Genomic DNA, 19988 nt, shown 5'->3' with positions numbered 1-19988 from the left:
TATATATAAAAATATATATAATTAACACTCTACATAATTATTAATAATATAATTATATCTTATAAATAAAAATAAACAAACCCAATAAATAAATCAAATAACCAATAAATTGATTAAATACATGTAAATTATAAATATATAATTATAATTAAAATTATATATAATTATTACATATAATTAAACAGTAAAAACCTACAACAAAATGAACACTCCTCAGCATAGAACCACAATGCTAACAAACGTCTTAAAAAAAAACGATTCAAAAAACTTCTGAAAATAGCAAATCAAAAACTCAAAAAAACCCTCAGCACTCTCCGTAAAACTCCTCAACAAAATAATGCCACAGAAATAATAACGACAAATCTCACAAAAAAATCATATTTCAAGTATTAAAAAATTAAACATGTAACAAAATTTTAGCCAAAATCTACAAAAAATACACAAACACCAAATTGTTACCCAAAATACAAAAACATCCCCACTATACAAATCAGTTCTATTGCAAACATAACATACATAAAAATCTTTTACCAGAAAAAGTGTTTCCCAACAAGTAAAACCACCATATAAAAATGCAAGTATTAATAATAATTCAACTACTGGAAATAATAATAATTCGGATTACTGGAATAATATTATCAACGTTTATGCAAAAAAGCTAATTCCAAAAATTCCAGCACCTTTTATCCCAGCACCTCCCAAGGCAGGCAAGCTGGAATGGGATATCCCAGCTGAGCTGGAAAATTTCCAAAGAACTGGAAACAATAATAATTCAAACACTGCTGGAATGGGATATCCCAGCCGAGCATTCCCAGCCCTTTGGTGTCCATGGATCTGGGAGAAGCTGCTCTGTGGTTTTATCCACGTTCCCTGAGGCTGGTGCTGCAGGAGGAGCAGAATTCCAGCAGAGCTGTGGGACAGCTTTGGGGTGCTGGAAACCAAACACTGAGAGCTCTGTGGGATCCACGCTGGGGTCTGAGTGGGACAGGGAGCCAGGATTGTTCCCTGTGCAGGGAACTCTTCCCAGCACTGGCTCTCACCCAGCAAAGCTGCTGCATTGGTTCATACAAAAATATTCCAGAATAATCGGATTTGGGAGGGGAGGGTGTGCTCGTGGCATCTCTGGGTGGGAAATCATCTGGAATTTGCAAACAAACCCAGGATTCAGGTGCTTTGGAAAAAACAGAACTGAGGAGCTTTTCTGGAGGTGGTCCATGACTTTGAAGAACCCAATGTGTTTTGCTCCAAGGCAAGAAGAAATGCCAAGAAAACAAATTGGGATTCAGCTCATCCAGACAGATTTAGGAAGGTCGCTCTGGAATTCTGAGCAGCTGATTGTTGCACTGATTTATTTTCACTCCTCCTTCAGCCAGGGATAATTTTCTCTTTTTTTCCCTCCCTGTCATTTGGGTTTCTCCCTAATTACAGAGAAAAGTCAGCTCTGAGCTGTGGCACAGCCTGGTGCAACTCTGCTCCTTCCACTCATGGACAAGACCCAGTTTTTAAGGAGAAAAGAGATAAAAAGAGTTCTTTTGTAATTACAAACACACAAGAATTGTGCCCGGCTCCTCAGCCTCACCCCACAGGTGCCACATGGAATTATTAATGACATTTTAACGAGGGGAATCCTGGCTGGAGAGGCTGTGAGCAGGCAGGTAAGAAGTGTTCTTGCTCCTTTTGGGGCTGAGCCCAGTGTGGTGCTGCTTTTCAGGTGTGTGGGGAGAAGCAGCGCTTCGAGAAGCTCATGGAGCACTTCCGGAACGAGGACAACAACATTGACTTCATGGTGAGTGGCATTTGCCAGAAACTCCTGCTTTTCCCATCATCTTCCTTCCCTGGGCCCTTCTGCTGGCTCTGTGGCAGCAGGGAGGGTGTTGGTTCCGGGGCTGATGGCAAAAATCTCCCAAATCTGAGGGTTTAAGGTCTTTGCTGGAGTGTGAGAAACCATTTGCCAGAAACTCCTGCTTTTCCCATCATCTTCCTTCCCGGGCCCTTCTGCTGGCTCTGTGGCAGCAGGGAGGGTGTTGGTTCCGGGGCTGATGGCAAAAATCTCCCAAATCTGAGTGTTTAACATCTTTGCTGGAGTGAGAAATTGAAATCCTAATTTAATCAGGAAAAGTCTGCCTTGAATTCCTGCTCAGTGCTTGGATCCAATGTGGACTTGTTCTGAGCAGGATTTCCCACCCCAGCACTGGAATTCTGAGGCCTCTGTTACACTTTGTATTAATTTAGTGCTGAGCTTTGTGTACAGGGCCTTTTTCTGCCAAAAATCAGGAGTTAGAGCACCAGTGAGGTGCTTCCTGTGGGCTCCAGGAATGTTTCCAGGACGGGATCACAGCCCTGAGGGCCAGCAGGTCAAAATGAGGTGCTGTGAGGGAGGCAGGCTGGCAAATCCCTTGGATTTAAAAAGAAAAGGAGGAAATGGCATGATGTTTGCATTTTCCCTCAAGGCACCCAGCCTGGAGTCTCAGATTTATCCCTTCCATTTTTCCTCTGGGCCCTGGAACAGATCCCAGGGAAGTGGCCAAATCCCAGTGCCAAGCTGGTGATCCAGGGGGTGCCTTCAGTTCCTTCTTCCCACCAGAAGACCCCAAAAGAGATGTGGAGTCTCTGGAGGCTTTTCCTGCAGGAAAATCAGATTGTTTCAATCCTCAGTTTCCTCCTAGAAATCTGGGAGGGATCCCAGTGGATGTTGGGGAGCTGCTGCTGCAGTGTTGCTCGCAGGATGGGGTTTTATCCCTGAGAAACCCAGCAAGGATGAGGGAAGTTCCTTCCTGGAGCAGCTCCAGGGTGGCAGATGGGATCCTGAGAGGCCTGGGGGTACCTTGCCACAGGTGGTGGCAAGGGAAGGACAAATTTTTGAGATTTGTACCCCAATTCCTGCCACTCCACAGGAGATTTCCCCACATCCCATACCCTGGAGAGCCTTTGCCTTGCCCTGGCTGGCTTGGGATGTGTGTGGATGCCAATCCCTGGGATCTGCTCCATGTTCAGCCTGGGAAGTGTGCTTTGGGCAACCACAGAGGTCCTTTTGTGCAAGTCCCCTTTGCTAAACTGGGGCTTCCAGGCCCAGATTAATCTCACTTTTCCAGCTGTTTAAAACCTAGGCCTGGATCAATCTCCCTTTTCCAGGCTGTTTATTAATTTAGTGCTGAGCTTTGTGTACAGGGCCTTTTTCTGCCAAAAATCAGGAGTTAGAGCACCAGTGAGGTGCTTCCTGTGGGCTCCAGGAATGTTTCCAGGACGGGATCACAGCCCTGAGGGCCAGCAGGTCAAAATGAGGTGCTGTGAGGGAGGCAGGCTGGCAAATCCCTTGGATTTAAAAAGAAAAGGAGGAAATGGCATGATCCTTGCATTTTCCCTCAAGGCACCCAGCCTGGAGTCTCAGATTTATCCCTTCCATTTTTCCTCTGGGCCCTGGAACAGATCCCAGGGAAGTGGCCAAATCCCAGTGCCAAGCTGGTGATCCAGGGGGTGCCTTCAGTTCCTTCTTCCCACCAGAAGACCCCAAAAGAGATGTGGAGTCTCTGGAGGCTTTTCCTGCAGGAAAATCAGATTGTTTCAATCCTCAGTTTCCTCCTAGAAATCTGGGAGGGATCCCAGTGGATGTTGGGGAGCTGCTGCTGCAGTGTTGCTCGCAGGATGGGGTTTTATCCCTGAGAAACCCAGCAAGGATGAGGGAAGTTCCTTCCTGGAGCAGCTCCAGGGTGGCAGATGGGATCCTGAGAGGCCTGGGGGTACCTGGGCACAGCAGGTACAGGGTGTGGCAAGGGAAGGACAAATTTTTGAGATTTGTACCCCAATTCCTGCCACTCCACAGGAGATTTCCCCACATCCCATACCCTGGAGAGCCTTTGCCTTGCCCTGGCTGGCTTGGGATGTGTGTGGATGCCAATCCCTGGGATCTGCTCCATGTTCAGCCTGGGAAGTGTGCTTTGGGCAACCACAGAGGTCCTTTTGTGCAAGTCCCCTTTGCTAAACTGGGGCTTCCAGGCCCAGATTAATCTCACTTTTCCAGCTGTTTAAAACCTAGGCCTTGCAGGCCTTGTGCCTGCTACACAGGCCCAGGTGAATCTCCCTTTTCCAGGCTGTTTAGACCCAGGACTGCTTTTCCAGAGCCTGGAGCCTGCCCTGGCCTGGGCAGCATTCCTGCTCTGGGGAGGTGACTGTGCAGACATGACTTAATTCCTGGAATGCTCATTCCCCCTCATCCCAGCAGCCCAAGATTCCCTGAGCCCAGCCTGGCCTGGAATGGAGCAGCCCAGGAGAGCAGCTGCTGCTTTTCCCTTGAGGAACCACAGGGAAATGTGCTCGTGGCTGTGCCCGGCCTGGGGAGCGTGGTCAGATCCTGCTCCTGGGATCCTGTCCCAGGGCTGGTCCCACAGATCCCATCCCAGCTGTTCCTGGGGATACCTGGGGGTGGGGACTTGTGGAGGAATTTTGAATAAGTTAAGAGTTTGGGTTGCTTTAGATGATGCAATTTATTTTTCTTATCTTCTGCATAAGTAAGAAAGGTGACTTTGGCTCACATCTTCACCACACAGCTCAGAAGGTCACAAAACCTCTAATTATAGGAACTTCTAAAGATTTATTAACCAATAAAACATTACTAACAAAGATATTTGTATTTTTAACTTAATCTTTAAATGTTTTATCTTATGAATTCATGTTATAGTGTAAACTTTCTTAATCATATTGTAACACACAGACCTACAGTACTATATTCTAAACTTCTTGTTACCTGTGTAACTATTTTACAAATAGTTTAATTTTTATTTTTTCTGTATCTTAAACTCTGAAATTCTAAACTTGTTTGTTTTTTTTTTTTAACTTAACTTTAAACGATAAATTTACATTCTCACTTCTGTCACTTAAGTTTAGAAGCCTTTTCCAGAGACCAAATCGTGCATTTCCTTCTCAGACCAAATGCTGTATTTCCTTCTGACCTTTGGCTTAGGAGCCCGAGGTTCCGAGGTCTCCCTGCACTCCGAGTTGCAGGGCCTGGTTTCACCTGGCTGTCCTTGCAGGTGGCCTGCATGCAGTTCATCAACATCGTGGTGCACTCCGTGGAGGACATGAACTTCCGAGTGCACCTGCAGTACGAGTTCACCAAGCTGGGCCTGGACGAGTACCTGGACGTGAGTCTGGAGCTGCTGCCGTGCCCAGCCCCTCACCCCACGGCCTCGGGGCTGTCCCACAGCCTGGCCAGCAGGGAATGGCTGCAGCCAGCTGGAATTACAGCCCGGAGCTAAATCTGGAGCCTGATAACAAAGGGAGGATGAACCACAGCCATCCTCGCCCTGCCACGTCCCCCAGCTCCAGCCACGGGGCTCCCTCCTTCTCCAGGCTGGAGAAGTCTCCCTTGGGATTCTCTGACAGCCACGAGTCCTCTGCTGTCTGTCTGTCTGTCTGTCTGTCAGCTGCTTCTTTGTTTCCCCTTCCCTATTTTCCATGGGATCCCAGAATCGTTTGGGTTGGAAAGGACCTGAAAGGGTTTCTCAATCCTCTCCTGCCATGGTCAGGGACCCTTCCACTGCCCCAGGCTGCTGCAAGCCCCTCCAGCCTGGCCCTGGACACTTCCAGGGATTGGGGCAGCCACAGCCTCTCCAGGCAGCATTTTCTCCCTGTCCTTGGGAGATATCCATGGAAACCCTGCTGCTGTTGGCATGGGAATGACTTGTCCCTGCAGATCCCTGCTCAGTGTGCACCAGGAGAGCGATTTGGGGTCTGTGGGATGTGTTTGGACAGGGCTGCCCTGGCTCTGGGTGTGTTTGGGGTCTGGGGGTGGCTCTGGGGAATCCATGGGAACCAGGCAGAGCCTTCCCAGCAAGGAAGGAAACAGAGGAACAACAGAGGAAATCATGGAGTGGTTTGGGCTGGAAGGGACCCTAGATCTCACATTCCATGGGCAGGGAAGCTGTAATGTCCCCTGGAGGGACAGAGGATAAGACCCTTCCCAACTGAACTGGGAATGTTTGGTGTCCAGAGGGCTTCCCTGGGTGGTGGAGGTGCCCTGAGCTCCCCCTGTCCCCCAGCCCTGCCCCAGTGCCCGGTGTCACCGGTGTCCCCTGTGTCCCCTGTGTGCCCTGGGCTCTGCAGAAGCTGAAGCACACGGAGAGTGACAAGCTGCAGGTGCAGATCCAGGCCTACCTGGACAACGTGTTCGACGTGGGGGCTCTGCTGGAGGACGCCGAGACCAAGAACGCAGCCCTGGAGAGGGTGGAGGAACTGGAGGAAAACCTGTCCCACGTGAGTGGCCCACAGTGCCACCCAGATTCTGGCCTGGCCTGGCCCACTTTGGGGGGAGGATCACTGGGAAAAAGCCTTGGGGTCACTGGGCCTCCGAGCTGGGACAGGACCAGGCACTGGTTTGTGCTTCCAGGAGGATTCACCTGGCACAGGAGCCTCTGCATAGGTGTGTGGGCTGGGAGAGCTGATTTCCATGGAAAACTCCAACTCCTCAGCAGAGCAGGCCCAAAATAGGGGAAAAAACATCCTGGCTGTGCTTTAAACAGGGGCTCAGCAGGGAAGGGGCTGGAAAATCCTCTTGTGTCTACACAGGATCTTCTGTCTCAGGATTTGCTGTCCCAAACCTTGGGGTCAGTTCCTTTAGGCTGGAAGATATGGCCTGGCTTTTGGAAAATAATTTTAAAAAAGGGATTTTCCATACTTTAAAACTGAGAAAAGGCTTTTTCTTCTCTCAGCATCCCTGTGTTCCCATCACTTGGAATAAATAATGTTCTTAACTCGCTGTGCAGTGTTTGCCCCTCTGAGGTTGCAGGGGTCAGGGAATGATTTGGGATGGCAGGGATGTTAAAACCCATCCAGCTCAACCCCTGCCATGGGCAGGGACAGCTTCCACTATCCCAGGGTGCTCCAAGCCCATTCCAACCTGATGTCACCCATCTCAGGCAGGAATCTGTTCACTTTCCAAGGAAAAGTTTTCCTGCAATATCAGTAATTTATCAATTTATCCAAGATGGGTACCTCTTGCCTCTTATTTTGATGGATAAACCTCCAGTTTTCCAGTTCTTTAATCCATTTCTCTTTTGCTGGATAGTTATCTGAAAAACTCCAGGACACGGAGAACGAAGCCATGGCCAAGATTGTGGAACTGGAAAAGCAACTGATGCAAAGGAGCAAAGAACTGGACGTGATCAGGGTGAGTGGGACAGGGCAGCCCTGGGTGGAGATCACAGACCTGGGCCAGGGGAATTCTCTTAGCTTCCCAGTATTGAACTTGGGGTAGATTTCAGGTGGAATTGTTTGTGTGTGCATTCAAGGAATGGACAGAAATCCCTTTGGATGTGCCAGGGATCTGTGAGTGAGGTGGACACATCTCATTCCCCAGGTGTGGGGCATTCCAGGTGGGAGTTTTGGACCTGTGGAGGTCCCAAAGGGTGGGAGAATCCCAGAATTTCTCTGGGGGGGCTGCCCTGGGCACGTGCAGCGCAATCCCTTCTCTGGACCAGGATGTTCTGATCCTGCCCTTGGGATTCTGAATGCACATTCCCTGCTCCTGTGTCAGGGTGCTCCAAGCCCATTCCAACCTGATGTCACCCATCTCAGGCAGGAATCTGTTCACTTTCCAAGGAAAAGTTTTCCTGCAATATCAGTAATTTATCAATTTATCCAAGATGGGTACCTCTTGCCTCTTATTTTGATGGATAAACCTCCAGTTTTCCAGTTCTTTAATCCATTTCTCTTTTGCTGGATAGTTATCTGAAAAACTCCAGGACACGGAGAACGAAGCCATGGCCAAGATTGTGGAACTGGAAAAGCAACTGATGCAAAGGAGCAAAGAACTGGACGTGATCAGGGTGAGTGGGACAGGGCAGCCCTGGGTGGAGATCACAGACCTGGGCCAGGGGGATTCTCTTAGCTTCCCAGTATTGAACTTGGGGGAGATTTCAGGTGGAATTGTTTGTGTGTGCATTCAAGGAATGGACAGAAATCCCTTTGGATGTGCCAGGGATCTGTGAGTGAGGTGGACACATCTCATTCCCCAGGTGTGGGGCATTCCAGGTGGGAGTTTTGGACCTGCGGAGGTCCCAAAGGGTGGGAGAATCCCAGAATTTCTCTGGGGGGGCTGCCCTGGGCATGTGCAGAGCTTGGGATTCTGAATGCACATTCCCTGCTTCTGTGTCCTTCCAGGAGATCTACAAGGATGCCAACAGCCAGGTTCACACCCTGAGGAAGATGGTGAAGGAGAAGGAGGAAGCCATCCAGCGCCAGTCCACGCTGGAGAAGAAGATCCACGAGCTGGAGAAGCAGGGAACCATCAAGATCCAGAAGAAAGGGGATGGGGACATCTCCATCCTTCCCGTGGCCCTGGGCTCCGGGATGGTGCCAGCAGGAGCAGAGGCAGTGCCAGGGACCTGTGCCACACCTGGAGCTGCCTCCTCGGTGCCACTGCCCCCACCTCCTCCCCCCCTGCCCGCCCTGCCAGGCTCTCCTGAGGCAGGTGAGGAAGGAGGCAGAGCCCAGCTGTGGGCACCACACCTCCCTGGGCAGTTCCAGTGCCTGGCCGCCCTTCCCTGGGGACACTCCTCCTGATGCCCAGGCTGAGGCCGTTCCCTCTCCTGCTGTCCCTGTTCCCTGGGCGCAGAGTGTGACCCCCACCTGGCTGCCCCCTCCATCTGCTTTCCCATGGATGGAAAAGTTGGTCCCATCTTTCCTGGGGGCGCTTCCAGTCACTGAAGGCCTTTGGTGGCTCAGGGTGGGGAGGGGACACGGCGGGCATGCTGTGGCTCTTTGTGCCCCTTCCCTCCACGGTAACTCCATTTTCCCTCCATCCCACAGTGCCCAACGGCCCCGTGGCAGTGCCTGTGCCACCTCCACCTCCTCCTCCACCTCCTCCTCCTCCTCCTCCTCTGCCGGGCCCGGCTCCGGACGCGGCTCCAGCGGCTCCGCTGCCGCCTCCGCCGCCCTCGGCTCCCCCCCTGCCCGGCACGGCCTCGCCCACCGTGGTCTTCAACTCTGGCCTGGCAGGTAAAGCTCCCTCAGGGCACCCTGCACAAACCCCCTTGTTCCTCTCCGGGGTCGGGATGAGGAGCTCCTGGACGGAAGGAGCATTCCAAGGTCTCTGAGGTTTGCCAGAGGAGCTGCGGCTGCTCCATGCGCCCCTGGGAGTGTCCAGCTTGGAGCAGCTGGGATGGGGGAGCTGGAGGATCCTTCATGTCCTTCCCAGCCCAAACCAGTGGGAAAGTCTGGGATTTATCAACCCAGCCATTTGGGTTTGGTCTGGAGGAGTCGGATTCTCCAGTGGAGCAAAACTCACACCAAAAGTATTTTATAAACAGGGTCGGTTTTGACTTTGACAAAATATGGGTTTGACTTCTTCTGAGAAGAAGTATCGTGCAAAATTTGTGATTTTTTTGGTGGAAATTTGGGAGGAAAAGGCAAAATCTGGGTATTTTTTGGAAGGAAGAGCAGTGTGCTGCCCATCCATGTTTTAGTCACTGCCTCCTGCCAGGTGTCTCAGGGCCCACTGGTGTCCCCAGAAATCCCCAGAGCTCGTTAGGGGATCCCCAAGCAAGAGACTCTCATTAAGAGCTTTGTTAAAGACAAAAAATCTACTTAAATATTCCAGCCTGTAAAGGTTCCTTGGAAGACAAAAAGCATCCTGGCTCAGAGGGTCCCAGGGTGTTTTGTAGGAATATCCAGCCCCGAGGGGAAGGCTGATCCCTTGGGATGTGGCTGCGGAGGTGCCTGGGGGCTGCTGGGCTGCAGATCCCATTTTTCAATGGGAATTCTGAGGGAATGGGACTGGAAGTGCCTTTTCTGGGTGCAGGGCTCTGCAGGAAGGAGCCTTGCCAGGGCAGGAACGCTGTGGGGCCAGGGGGAGCTGGGAAATAACAAATGCTGCTTTTCTGACCTCTCCTAACACTTGTTTCTCTGTTCCTTCTGCTTCCTGCTAAGATGGGCCCATCAAGCTCTTCTGTAGGTTCCTTCCTGCTAAGTATTCCTTCTCCTGGCATTCCCTGTGGCCTGGGGGTGTCCAGGGGCACCTGGGGGGCTCCAGGGGATGGGCAGGGGGAGGCTGGAGCCAACCCTCGGGATTTGGGCACCCAGAGCTCGGGAAGGGAGGAGGAGGAGGAGGAGGAAGGGGAATCTGAAGGGGTTCTGGGCTCCACTATCTTTGCCACGAGGCATTCCTGCCTTCCCTGCTCTGGTGGAGTAGTTAATTATCCACTCCAATGTGTGCACAAGTAGAAAATCCATTTTTCCATGGGTGTTCAAAGCTATTCCTTCTTTCAGGAATTATTTTAAGTAACCCCATCAATTAAGCAGAGGGCAAAACCCTGTTTAGTGTAGATGAGCACAAGCTGGATAAATACAGTTCCCAAAACACCCACTGGAATATTCTGAGTATTCCCTGTTATCCACTTGGTGTGCAGCACTGCAGCACCAGGGTTTCTGTTCCATGTTTGCCAGGTTTTTTGGGGGGTAATTCAGGAGCAAAAGGTTGATGGATGGACTTTAATACATTGATTTTGTAGCAAGGAGCAAATTTGTGTTCTCATGTAAGGAAAAGGAAATGAGAACTGGATTATGGAAATTATACATGTGGCTTCCAGATTGAATGGAATAGGAATAGGATGGGAATGGGAATAGAAATAGGAGTAGAAATAGGATTAAGAATAGAAATAGGAGTAGGAATAGAAATAGGGATAGGAATAGGAACAGGAATAGAAATAGGAATAGGAATACAAATAGAAATAGGAGTAGAAATAGACACAGGAATCGAAATAGAAATAGAAATAGGAGTAGAAATAGACACAGGAATAGGAATAGGGTTGTTCCCTTGCTCAGTCAGGCCTCATTTCCAGATTTCATTTTCACAGCTCCTCTGTTTAAATTCCTAAATTACTTCAAAGTTCCCAAATGGCTCAGATTTGCTGGATTTACAGCACAGGAATTAAAACCTGGTTTTAAACCCCTGTTAAAGCCCAGCTTTGCTGCAGCTCATCCCCTTTAGCCTTGAAACTCAGACCTGCTGAGAAGGTGCCCCACTGCAGTTTCCCCAAATCCCATTTCCCAAAACCTTGGGAACAGGGCTTTTTTCCCTTCCTGTCACCTGTTTGTGACACAGCTCAGAGTGGCTCTGCCAGCAGCAGGACAGGGCTGAATTCACCCACTCCCCCCCTTTTCCACGGAATGTGGGCAGAGCCTGGGAGTTCAGATCAATCCAGGCAGCTCGTGGGGGTACGGGGGTCCCAGCTTTCCCCTGGGGAGGTTTGCAGAGCCCTGGGCTGGTGCTGTCCTGCTGAGGGCTGGGGTTCCCCTCGCCAGCAGTGACTCCTTCCAGGATCCCAGTGGGATAATGAGCTCTGCCCAGCTCTTCCCAGTGCTGGGCCCCACAGGGGGCTGTGCCGAGCATTCCCAGGCGGTGTGTGAGGAGTTGCCCTGTCCTGTGCTGTCCCCAGCTGTGAAGATCAAGAAGCCCATCAAGACCAAGTTCCGCATGCCCGTGTTCAACTGGGTGGCCCTGAAGCCCAACCAGATCAACGGCACCGTCTTCAACGAGATCGACGACGAGCGCATCCTCGAGGTGCCCCCTCCCTCCCTGCTGCCCAGCAAACATGGAACCGTGGGATGTTGGGCTTGGAAAGGCCTCTCAGCCCAGCCAGTCCAGCCCTCAAGCCGGCACTGCCCCGTGTCCCCAAGTGCCACATGCAGAGGGGTTAAATCCCTCCAGGAATGGGGGCTCCAGCCCTTCCACTGCCTGACCACGCTTGCCAGTGTCCAGTATTTCCTAATATCCAGCTAAATCTCTGCTGGAGCAGCCTGATTCCGTTTGCTCGCCTCCTGTCCCTGTTCCCTGGGAGCAGAGCTGGCTGTCCCCTCCTGTCAGGGGGTTGTGGGGAAGATCCCCACAGGGATAGGCACGGCAGCGGCCTTGGGACAGGGCTCATTCCAGGTCCTGCATGTTCCCCTGGATGCTTTAGCCGTGGCTGGACAAAGCACCAGTGCTCACCAATGTTTTAATGAATTTCTGAACCTGTGCAGAGCTGTTTGGGGCTGGATTTCTGGGATGTGGCCAGATCTCTTCATCCCAGCTCAGGAGTGTGTTCCTTCCATCCCTCAGCTTGTGACAGAACTCTCTGGGTTCCAAAGCCAGGTTGGACAGGGTTGGAAAAACCTGGGCTGGTGGGAAGGGGTCCCTGCCCATGGCAGGGGGTAGAACTGGGATGAGCTTTAAGATTCCAAGCCCAAACCATTCCATGATTCCATGGCCCTGTCTCAGCCACCACAACGCTTTCCCTGCAGTTCTGGATTAGGATTTAGTGTTCCCTGCAGGACAAACCCTTTCCTCTCCTTTCCAGGATCTAAACGTGGATGAATTTGAGGAGATATTCAAAACGAAAGCCCAGGGCCCAGCCATGGATCTGACCTCCAGCAAGCAGAAGATCCCTCAGAAAGGATCCAACAAGGTCACGCTGCTGGATGCCAACAGAGCCAAGAACTTGGCCATCACCCTGAGGAAAGCCGGGAAAACAGCGGACGAGATCTGCAAAGCCATCCACGTGTGAGTGCAGCCAAGGAATCCTGCCCCGGCTCCCTGGGAGGGCTGGGAAGTGCTGGTGGGAAAAACGCCAGGGGAAGGACGGGATGGTGCTGAATTCCCAGAAATCAGAGTTTGGTTTTGTTGCTGAGTCACTGCTGGGGTTGGACAAATCTGCACTTCCTTTATGAAAGCAGCTCCTTCCAGCCCATCCAGTGTGCCATGGCAGCTCCACGGTATTTCCTGTCCCAGGGAGCAAAATCCACAGGGAATCCAGGAAGGGACAGCTCTCCTGGTTTGCTCCATGAAGGATGAGTTTAGTCCAGGTGCTGGAGCAGATTTTGCATGGAATTAGGTTTGTGGAGTGGCCTCAGGAAATTATATGGATCCTTCCCTGCTCCTGGGACAGGTGGAGCTGCTTCTTGGGGCTGATCCCAAATCCATCCTGGCCAAATCCATTTCCCATTCCTCCCTTAAGGAATATGTCCAAAATGTGGATGCACAAGCTTTGCCTTTGGCTGAGAATGACCCAAACCTGCCCCAGGTCCTGGCAGGTTCAGCAGCTGGGCTTTAGGGGGCTCTGGGCCATTTAAATACAAATATTTGCTCCTCCCCACCTCTTTTCCCTGGAAAAGTGAGCCTGGAGGGGTGGAGGAATGGCCATGTGTTTGGAAATGGAAGCAGCATCATTCCCATGATCCCTGGATCCTATTCCCATGTCCATGGGCAGGGCAGGAGGAGCTTCACAGCTTCTTCTTTGCTTTTTTTCTTGTGGGGCTGAATGCCAGACTGCTCTGGGTTGGGAGGAACCTTAAAGCCTGTCCAGTTCACCCAGGGACACTCCCACTGTCCCAGGCTGCACCAAGCCCCTCCAGCCTGGCCTGGGACACTCCAGAGATCCAGGGGCAGCCCCAGCTGCTCTGGCAATCCCAGCCCAGCCAGGAATTCCCAGTTCCCAATGTCCCACCCATCCCTGCCCTCTGGCAGTGGGAGCCATTCCCTGGCTCCTGTCCCTCCATCCTTGTCCCCAGTCCCTCTGCAGCTCTCCTGGAGCCCCTTCAGGCCCTGCCAGGGGCTCTGAGCTCTGCCTGGAGCCTTCCCTTCTCCAGGGGAGCATTCCCAGCTCTGCCAGCCTGGCTCCCTGGCAGAGGGACATCCCTGGGCTGGCCAGCTCCCTGTGAGCTCTGTGCCCACACCTCTGGCTCTTCCCCAGCTTTGACCTGAAGACGCTGCCGGTGGATTTCGTGGAGTGCCTGATGCGCTTCCTGCCCACGGAGAACGAGGTGAAGGTGCTGAGGCTCTACGAGAGGGAGAGGAAGCCCCTGGAGAACCTGTCGGACGAGGACAGGTTCATGATGCAGTTCAGCAAGATCGAGAGGCTGATGCAGAAAATGACCATCATGGCCTTCATCGGCAACTTCGCCGAGAGCATCCAGATGCTCACCCCGGTGAGGGACCATGGATCGTGGATCCAGCCCCTGGGCCTGCACAGACACCCCAAAACCCCACCCCGGGCACCCCTGGGAATGCTTCACCCCGGTGAGGGACCATGGATCGTGGATCCAGCCCCTGGGCCTGCACAGACACCCCAAAACCCCACCCTGGGCACCCCTGGGAATGCCACTCAAACACTCCTGGAGCTCTGGCAGCCTCGGGGCTGTGCCCATTCCCTGGGGAGCCTGGGCAGCCTCAAAGGAATGTTGCTGGGAAAATTTACTCTTGGGCCCTTGGAACTGTGTTCCATCCACCCTGAATGGCTGTAGGGGTTGGGATGTGAATCCTCGTTTTCATCTGAGGGGGGTTTGGAATCCTGGAGTGTCAGGGCAGGGGAACATTCACAGAATCCCAGAGGGGTTTGGGGGGAGGGAATATAAGGATTATCCCATTCCACCCCCACAGACACCTCCCACCATCCCAGGCTGCTCCAACCTGGCCTGGGACACTCCAGAGATCCAGGGGCAGCCCCAGCTGCTCTGGCAATCCCAGCCCAGCCAGGAATTCCCAGTTCCCAATGTCCCACCCATCCCTGCCCTCTGGCAGTGGGAGCCATTCCCTGGCTCCTGTCCCTCCATCCTTGTCCCCAGTCCCTCTGCAGCTCTCCTGGAGCCCCTTCAGGCCCTGGCAGGGGCTCTGAGCTCTGCCTGGAGCCTTCCCTTCTCCAGGGGAGCATTCCCAGCTCTCTCAGCCTGGCTCCATGGCAGGGGGACATCAGTGCTCTGTCCCATGGAGTGGATGAAATCCAGGAAGTTTTTTTCCCAGGATGTGTTTGGATGTTCATTTTCCTCCTGGCTGGAAGTGCATTAACCAAAGCTCTCCCTGTGTTTCCCCACAGCAACTCCATGCCATAATCGCTGCCTCTGTCTCCATAAAGTCATCCCAAAAACTTAAGAAAATCCTGGAGGTAGGTCTGGTCTCAGCTCTCCTTCCAGGGGTGTCTAAACCTCCAAAAATTTGTCCTGAGAATTCCTGCTCTGCTCTGTTTCATCCTGGCAGATCATCCTGGCTCTTGGGAATTACATGAACAGCAGCAAACGAGGGGCTGTGTATGGATTTAAGCTGCAGAGTTTAGACCTGGTAAGAAAAGCAGAGATGTGCTGTGGGCACCAGCTGGGAATTGGAGCTGTGGAGTTCTTGAGGCTGGAAAAACCTTCCAAGATCATTGACTCCAACCATTCCCAGGACTGCCAAGGCCACCACTGCCCCATGTCCCCAGTGCCACATCCACAGGGCTGTGAAATCCCTGCAGGGATGGGGACTCCACCATTCCCTGGGCAGCCCCTGCCAATCCCTGAGTCCCTTTCCATGGGGAAATTCCTGCTGTGCCTCCCTGAGCTGCCCTGGGCCAGCCTGAGGCCGTTCCCTCTGCTCCTGTCCCTGTTCCCTGGGAGCAGAGCCCGACCCCCGGCTGTGCCCTCCTGGCAGGGAATTCCAGAGAGGGAAAAGATCCCTGGGGATCCTCCTGTGCTCCAGGCTGAGCCCCTTCCCGGCTCCCTCAGGGATTCCCCAGCCCCTTCCCGGCTCCCTCAGGGATTTCCCAGCCCCTTCCCGGCTCCCTCAGGGATTCCCCAGCCCCTTCCCGGCTCCCTCAGGGATCCTGCAGCCCCTTCCCAGCTCCCTCAGGGATTCTGCAGCCCCTTCCCAGCTCCCTCAGGGATTCCCCAGCCCCTTCCCAGCTCCCTCAGGGATTCCCCAGCCCCTCAGGGTCCCTCAGAGCTGTCCCCAGCCCCGGAGGTGCCCAGCAGTGCCAGCACAGGGTCGGGCACTGCCCTGGGCTGTGTCACACCAGAGCTGGCACAGCCACTGGCCTCTTGCCCCCTGGGCACCCCCAGATCCTCTCCCAGTTTTCCAGCCTCTCTGTCCCGACCCTGTGGCCCTTCAGGGGGTGCTGGGGACTGCACTGGTGGTTGCCAGCATGGAGAGCAGGCTGCAGCAGCCCCAGTGAGTCCCTTCTGTCCCCACCCCTGCGCTCCTGCCCCTGCCAGCTGCTGGAGACCAAGTCGACGGACAGGAAGCAGACGCTGCTGCACTACATCTCCAACGTGGTGAAGGAGAAGTACCAGCACGTGGCCCTGTTCTACAACGAGCTGCACTACGTGGAGAAGGCAGCAGCAGGTACAGCCCCCTGCTGAGCCCTGCCAGGCCGGGACGCTCCTGGCACGGCTGGCACGCTCAGCGTTCCTGTGGCCTCCGCAGTGTCCCTGGAGAACGTCCTGCTGGACGTGAAGGAGCTGCAGCGCGGCCTGGAGCTGACCAAGCGCGAGTACACCATGCACGACCACAACACCATGCTCAAGGACTTCATCCAGAGCAACGAGGGCAAGCTCAAGAAGCTCCAGGATGATGCCAAAATAGCCCAGGTACTTCTGTGGTCCCAGGATTTACAGTGGGGGGGGTGACACGCAGGGATGGGCTGGATTTCCATGGAATGCTGGGGATGGGGAGGATGCCTGGGAGGGAGTGCAGGGCACTGAGGCTGGGCCTGTTGCAGGATGCCTTCGATGATGCTGTGAAGTATTTCGGGGAGAATCCCAAGACAACCCCACCCTCGGTCTTCTTCCCGGTGTTTGTTCGCTTTGTGAAGGCCTACAAGGTAAACCAGAGCTTCCTTGTCCTTGTCCTCACCCTCCTTCTTTTCTTCCTCCTCTCTTTTTTCTTTCTCTTTCTCCTCCTCATCCTCCTTGTCCTCCCCCAGCTTCTTCTCCTCTTATAATCTTCTCCTTCTCCTCCTCCTCTTTCTCCTTTTCTTTTCATCCTCTTCCTTCTCATTTTCCTCCTCCTTCTCTTCTTTTCCACCTTCTCCCTTTTCCTTTCACCTCCTCTTTTCTCCTTCTTTCTCCTTCTCCTTTCTCCTCCTTCTCCTTTCTTCTTCTTTCTCCTTCACCTTTCCCTCCCTCAGAAAGCCCCATGGTGGCACAGGTCCCATTCCTCCCTGGCTCCCCTGGGATCTCTAACCCCTGGATTTTCTCACAAACAGCAAGCAGAGGAAGAAAATGAGCTGAGGAAAAAGCAGGAACAGGCCTTAATGGAAAAACTCATGGAGCAAGAAGCGTTGATGGAGCAGCAGGACCAAAAGGTATGGCACAGATACAGCTTCCAGGTGGGATCAGGTTCCTGATTTTCAGAAACCTCAGCTCAGAGTGAGGAACTGTAGTTGCCTACAAAGAGTCTGGAAGTTTTTGTGGAGGGACCTGGGATAGGCTGGAAAAGTTCCAATGTGGGTTCTGCTGCTTTGGAAGTTGGCAAAATCAAGGAGAACTAAATAGGTGGAAAGTTGTAATGAGCTAAACTTTATCCTTCCCTGACTTCTCCATGGGAGCAAGAAAGCAGGAGACGGAGAAGGGAGGAGGAGGAAAAGAAGAGGAGGAGGAAGAAGAAAAGAAAAGAAGGAGGAGAAGGAGAAGAAGTGGGGGGAGGACAAAGAGGATGAGGAGGATGAGAAAGAGAAGAGAAGGACAAGGCTGTGCGCAGCCTTGGAGTGGGGTGGAATGGCAGTTCCTGTGGGAATTGCTGGGTGCAGGGGCAGTGAGGCTCAGGAGGCAGCCCGGGGGGGAGCTGTGCTGAGCTGCCCTGCGTGTTGCAGTCCCCGTCGCACAAGAGCAAGCGGCAGCAGCAGGAGCTGATCGCGGAGCTGCGGCGCCGGCAGGTCAAGGACAACCGGCACGTGTACGAGGGCAAGGACGGCGCCATCGAGGACATCATCACAGGTACCCTGTGCCCCAGCTGCCACCCCAGCCCCAGCCGTGCCTGGGGACCTGCCCGGCGCCTGCTCCTCTGCTCCCCTCCTTGTCCAGAAGGTTCTGCTCCTTCTCTTCCAGCCTGGGGGGACATTCCCAGGGTTCTAGAGCAGGCAGGGAGTGCCTGATCCCAGCAGCTGCCCCAGCTGTGCCCTGTGGATCTGTCCCAGAGCCCTTGTTTCTCCCCACAAATGGGATCAGGGTCAGGATGAAGAGCCTGTTTTCATTAAGATGGATCCCAGAAATCCTTCAGTCAACCCCCAGTGACCCCAGACTGCTCCAGGTTTTCCTGCCGATCCCAGAGGGAAGGGACACAGCCCCGGGTGCAGCCAGGCACAGCCAGGACTTGGCTGAAAATATTTGCTGTTTAGAAGAGCCACCTGAACTGCATCTTTCCCAGGAATTAAATCCTTTCTAACACTTCCAGCTTCTGGCATTGCAGAACTGGGAGTTTTCCACACGTTTTTCACCTGTGGTGTGAAAGGAAAATGATTTAACACCTCAGGAGCTTCACAAACTCAATTTCCTTGCACAGAACCCAAAAATAAAAAGGTCTTTGCCAACTGCTCCTGGAAGTTTTCCACAGGAGCTTTTTCCTGCAGAAGGGCAGGAGAGCTCTTTGATCCCTCACTAAGGAAGCCAGGGAATTTTTGCCCAACTGGATGAAGTGTGTGAAGCATGCCCAACTCCTTTTAACCTTGATTAATGGCCCTGAGATAACATTCCTCATTTAAAGGGCAGGGTGGCAATGATAGCCAACCTGGCATTGCTTCCACAACTCCTCCGGACTCCTGGGATTTGCTTAATTGGAAAAATGGTTTTCCTGCTCTGTGGAAGGAACAGATTGTGTGGCAGACGTCCATCCCTATGGAAAAAAACATCCAGGGGAGATGGTGCCAGTCTCCAATTAAACATTTCCTGCACTCTTGTGCCTGGATTTGCCCATTTTGGGGCCTCAAGCCACGGAGGAGGACAGGTCAGGCAGGACCAGGGTCACCTCCCCATCCCTGGAGATCTCCCAGTAAATCCTGCACCTCCCCATCTCTGTCAGTGTCCCAGGCCAGGCTGGACAGGGCTGGGAGCAGCCTGGGACAGTGGAAAGTGTCCCTGTCCTGGCAGGGGTGACACTGGATGGCATTTAAGGTCCCTTCCAACCCAAACCATCCCAAACGCCAAGGTCTTCCCACAAATCTGTAGCACACCTTAAAGCAAGTTCTTCAAGGGAATTACTTTATATAGAGGGGGAATGGCTTTAGGATGAAGGAAAGGTCAGGGATTGAGAAGGAATTCCTGGCTGGGAGGATGAGCAGGCCCTGGCACAGGGTGCCCAGAGCAGCTGTGGCTGCCCCTGGATCCCTGGCAGTGCCCAAGGCCAGGCTGGACAGAGCTTGGAGCAGCCTGGGACAGTGGAAGGTGTCCCTGCCGTGGCAGGGGTGGATTGGGATGAGTTTAGGGTCCCTTCCCACCCAAACCAGGCTGGGATTCCGCGAGCGGATGAAATACCTCCTGAAGCCTCACAAGCACCTTGTCCCACGGCCAGTGAGGAGCAGGCTGGAGAGGCTGGAGCGTGTCCCAGTGCCCCGTGTGGGAGCACTGAGCTGTGGCCTGGCTGGGCAGCGCTGACCTTGGTTTGTGTGTGGCTGTTGTTGTTCCCATGCAGTGCTGAAGACGGTGCCGTTCACCGCCCGAAGCGCCAAGCGCGGCTCTCGGTTCTTCTGCGACCCTGTTGTCCCTGAGGAATTCCATTACTAAACTCTCCCTCTTTCACACCTGACGCTCTTAGAAACCAGGAAGGTCGCTGTAGACTTTTTGCCACTTTGTTTGTGCGGATCTCAGCCAGGAATCTGTGACTGTTGAGTGTTTAGTGGTGTCCAGCGTCCTCCTGACATTGTAGTGGTGTCCCCTCTGTTGCACATCCTCTTCATCCCATCCCTGTTCCCATCCGGCTGTCCTCGTGTCCCATAGAACAGCAAGCTGGGAGTCACTGGGATGAGTCTCCTGCAGTGCAAGGGCTGAGGAGCCCAAGCAGTGACAGCCCACTTGGCTTGTGTCACCTCGGGGTGCCGTGCATGTGGTGCCTCCGAGTGGAATTCTGGGCTGCATGGACCTTGGGGGTGGCTCCTGGCTGGGGAATAACACCCATGGGCTGGTTTAGGATTCCTAACGAGCCCCTGCATGCTCAGCTGCATGGGGTGGAACAGCGGGGTGAAATCTCTCCTTGTTCTGTCATGTCCTTATTTAACTCT

At 53.2% G+C, this 19988-nt stretch overlaps 1 protein-coding gene across 7 annotated transcripts in view; it reads left to right on the top strand.

The window, feature by feature from the left end:
• Positions 1 to 19988, top strand: part of FMNL2 (formin like 2) — a 112907-nt gene that overhangs the window by 89193 nt on the left and 3726 nt on the right. For 3 of the 7 annotated variants that reach the window (XM_039698659.1, XM_039698662.1, XM_039698658.1), the window contains exons 10-26: positions 1712 to 1786; positions 5028 to 5138; positions 6100 to 6249; positions 7061 to 7162; positions 8155 to 8464; positions 8803 to 8991; positions 9922 to 9942; positions 11430 to 11554; positions 12330 to 12532; positions 13722 to 13956; positions 14841 to 14909; positions 15002 to 15082; positions 15991 to 16120; positions 16202 to 16365; positions 16497 to 16598; positions 16983 to 17081; positions 17589 to 17712. In XM_039698659.1, the coding sequence (XP_039554593.1) occupies positions 1712 to 1786; positions 5028 to 5138; positions 6100 to 6249; positions 7061 to 7162; positions 8155 to 8464; positions 8803 to 8991; positions 9922 to 9942; positions 11430 to 11554; positions 12330 to 12532; positions 13722 to 13956; positions 14841 to 14909; positions 15002 to 15082; positions 15991 to 16120; positions 16202 to 16365; positions 16497 to 16598; positions 16983 to 17081; positions 17589 to 17712 (2290 nt within the window). Of the gene's footprint in view, positions 1 to 1711; positions 1787 to 5027; positions 5139 to 6099; positions 6250 to 7060; positions 7163 to 8154; positions 8465 to 8802; positions 8992 to 9921; positions 9943 to 11429; positions 11555 to 12329; positions 12533 to 13721; positions 13957 to 14840; positions 14910 to 15001; positions 15083 to 15990; positions 16121 to 16201; positions 16366 to 16496; positions 16599 to 16982; positions 17082 to 17588; positions 17713 to 19402; positions 19537 to 19988 lie in introns of those variants that run through there. The other 4 variants (XM_039698663.1, XM_039698661.1, XM_039698660.1 and 1 more) reach the window with 3 other exon arrangements.

This window comes from Passer montanus, unplaced genomic scaffold, assembly GCF_014805655.1.
Source record: "Passer montanus isolate IOZ18808 unplaced genomic scaffold, ASM1480565v1 scaffold128, whole genome shotgun sequence".
Taxonomy (NCBI): Eukaryota; Metazoa; Chordata; class Aves; order Passeriformes; family Passeridae; genus Passer; species Passer montanus.
Note: the sequence above shows the minus strand (reverse complement) of the source record. Positions and strands in the feature narration are given on the sequence as shown.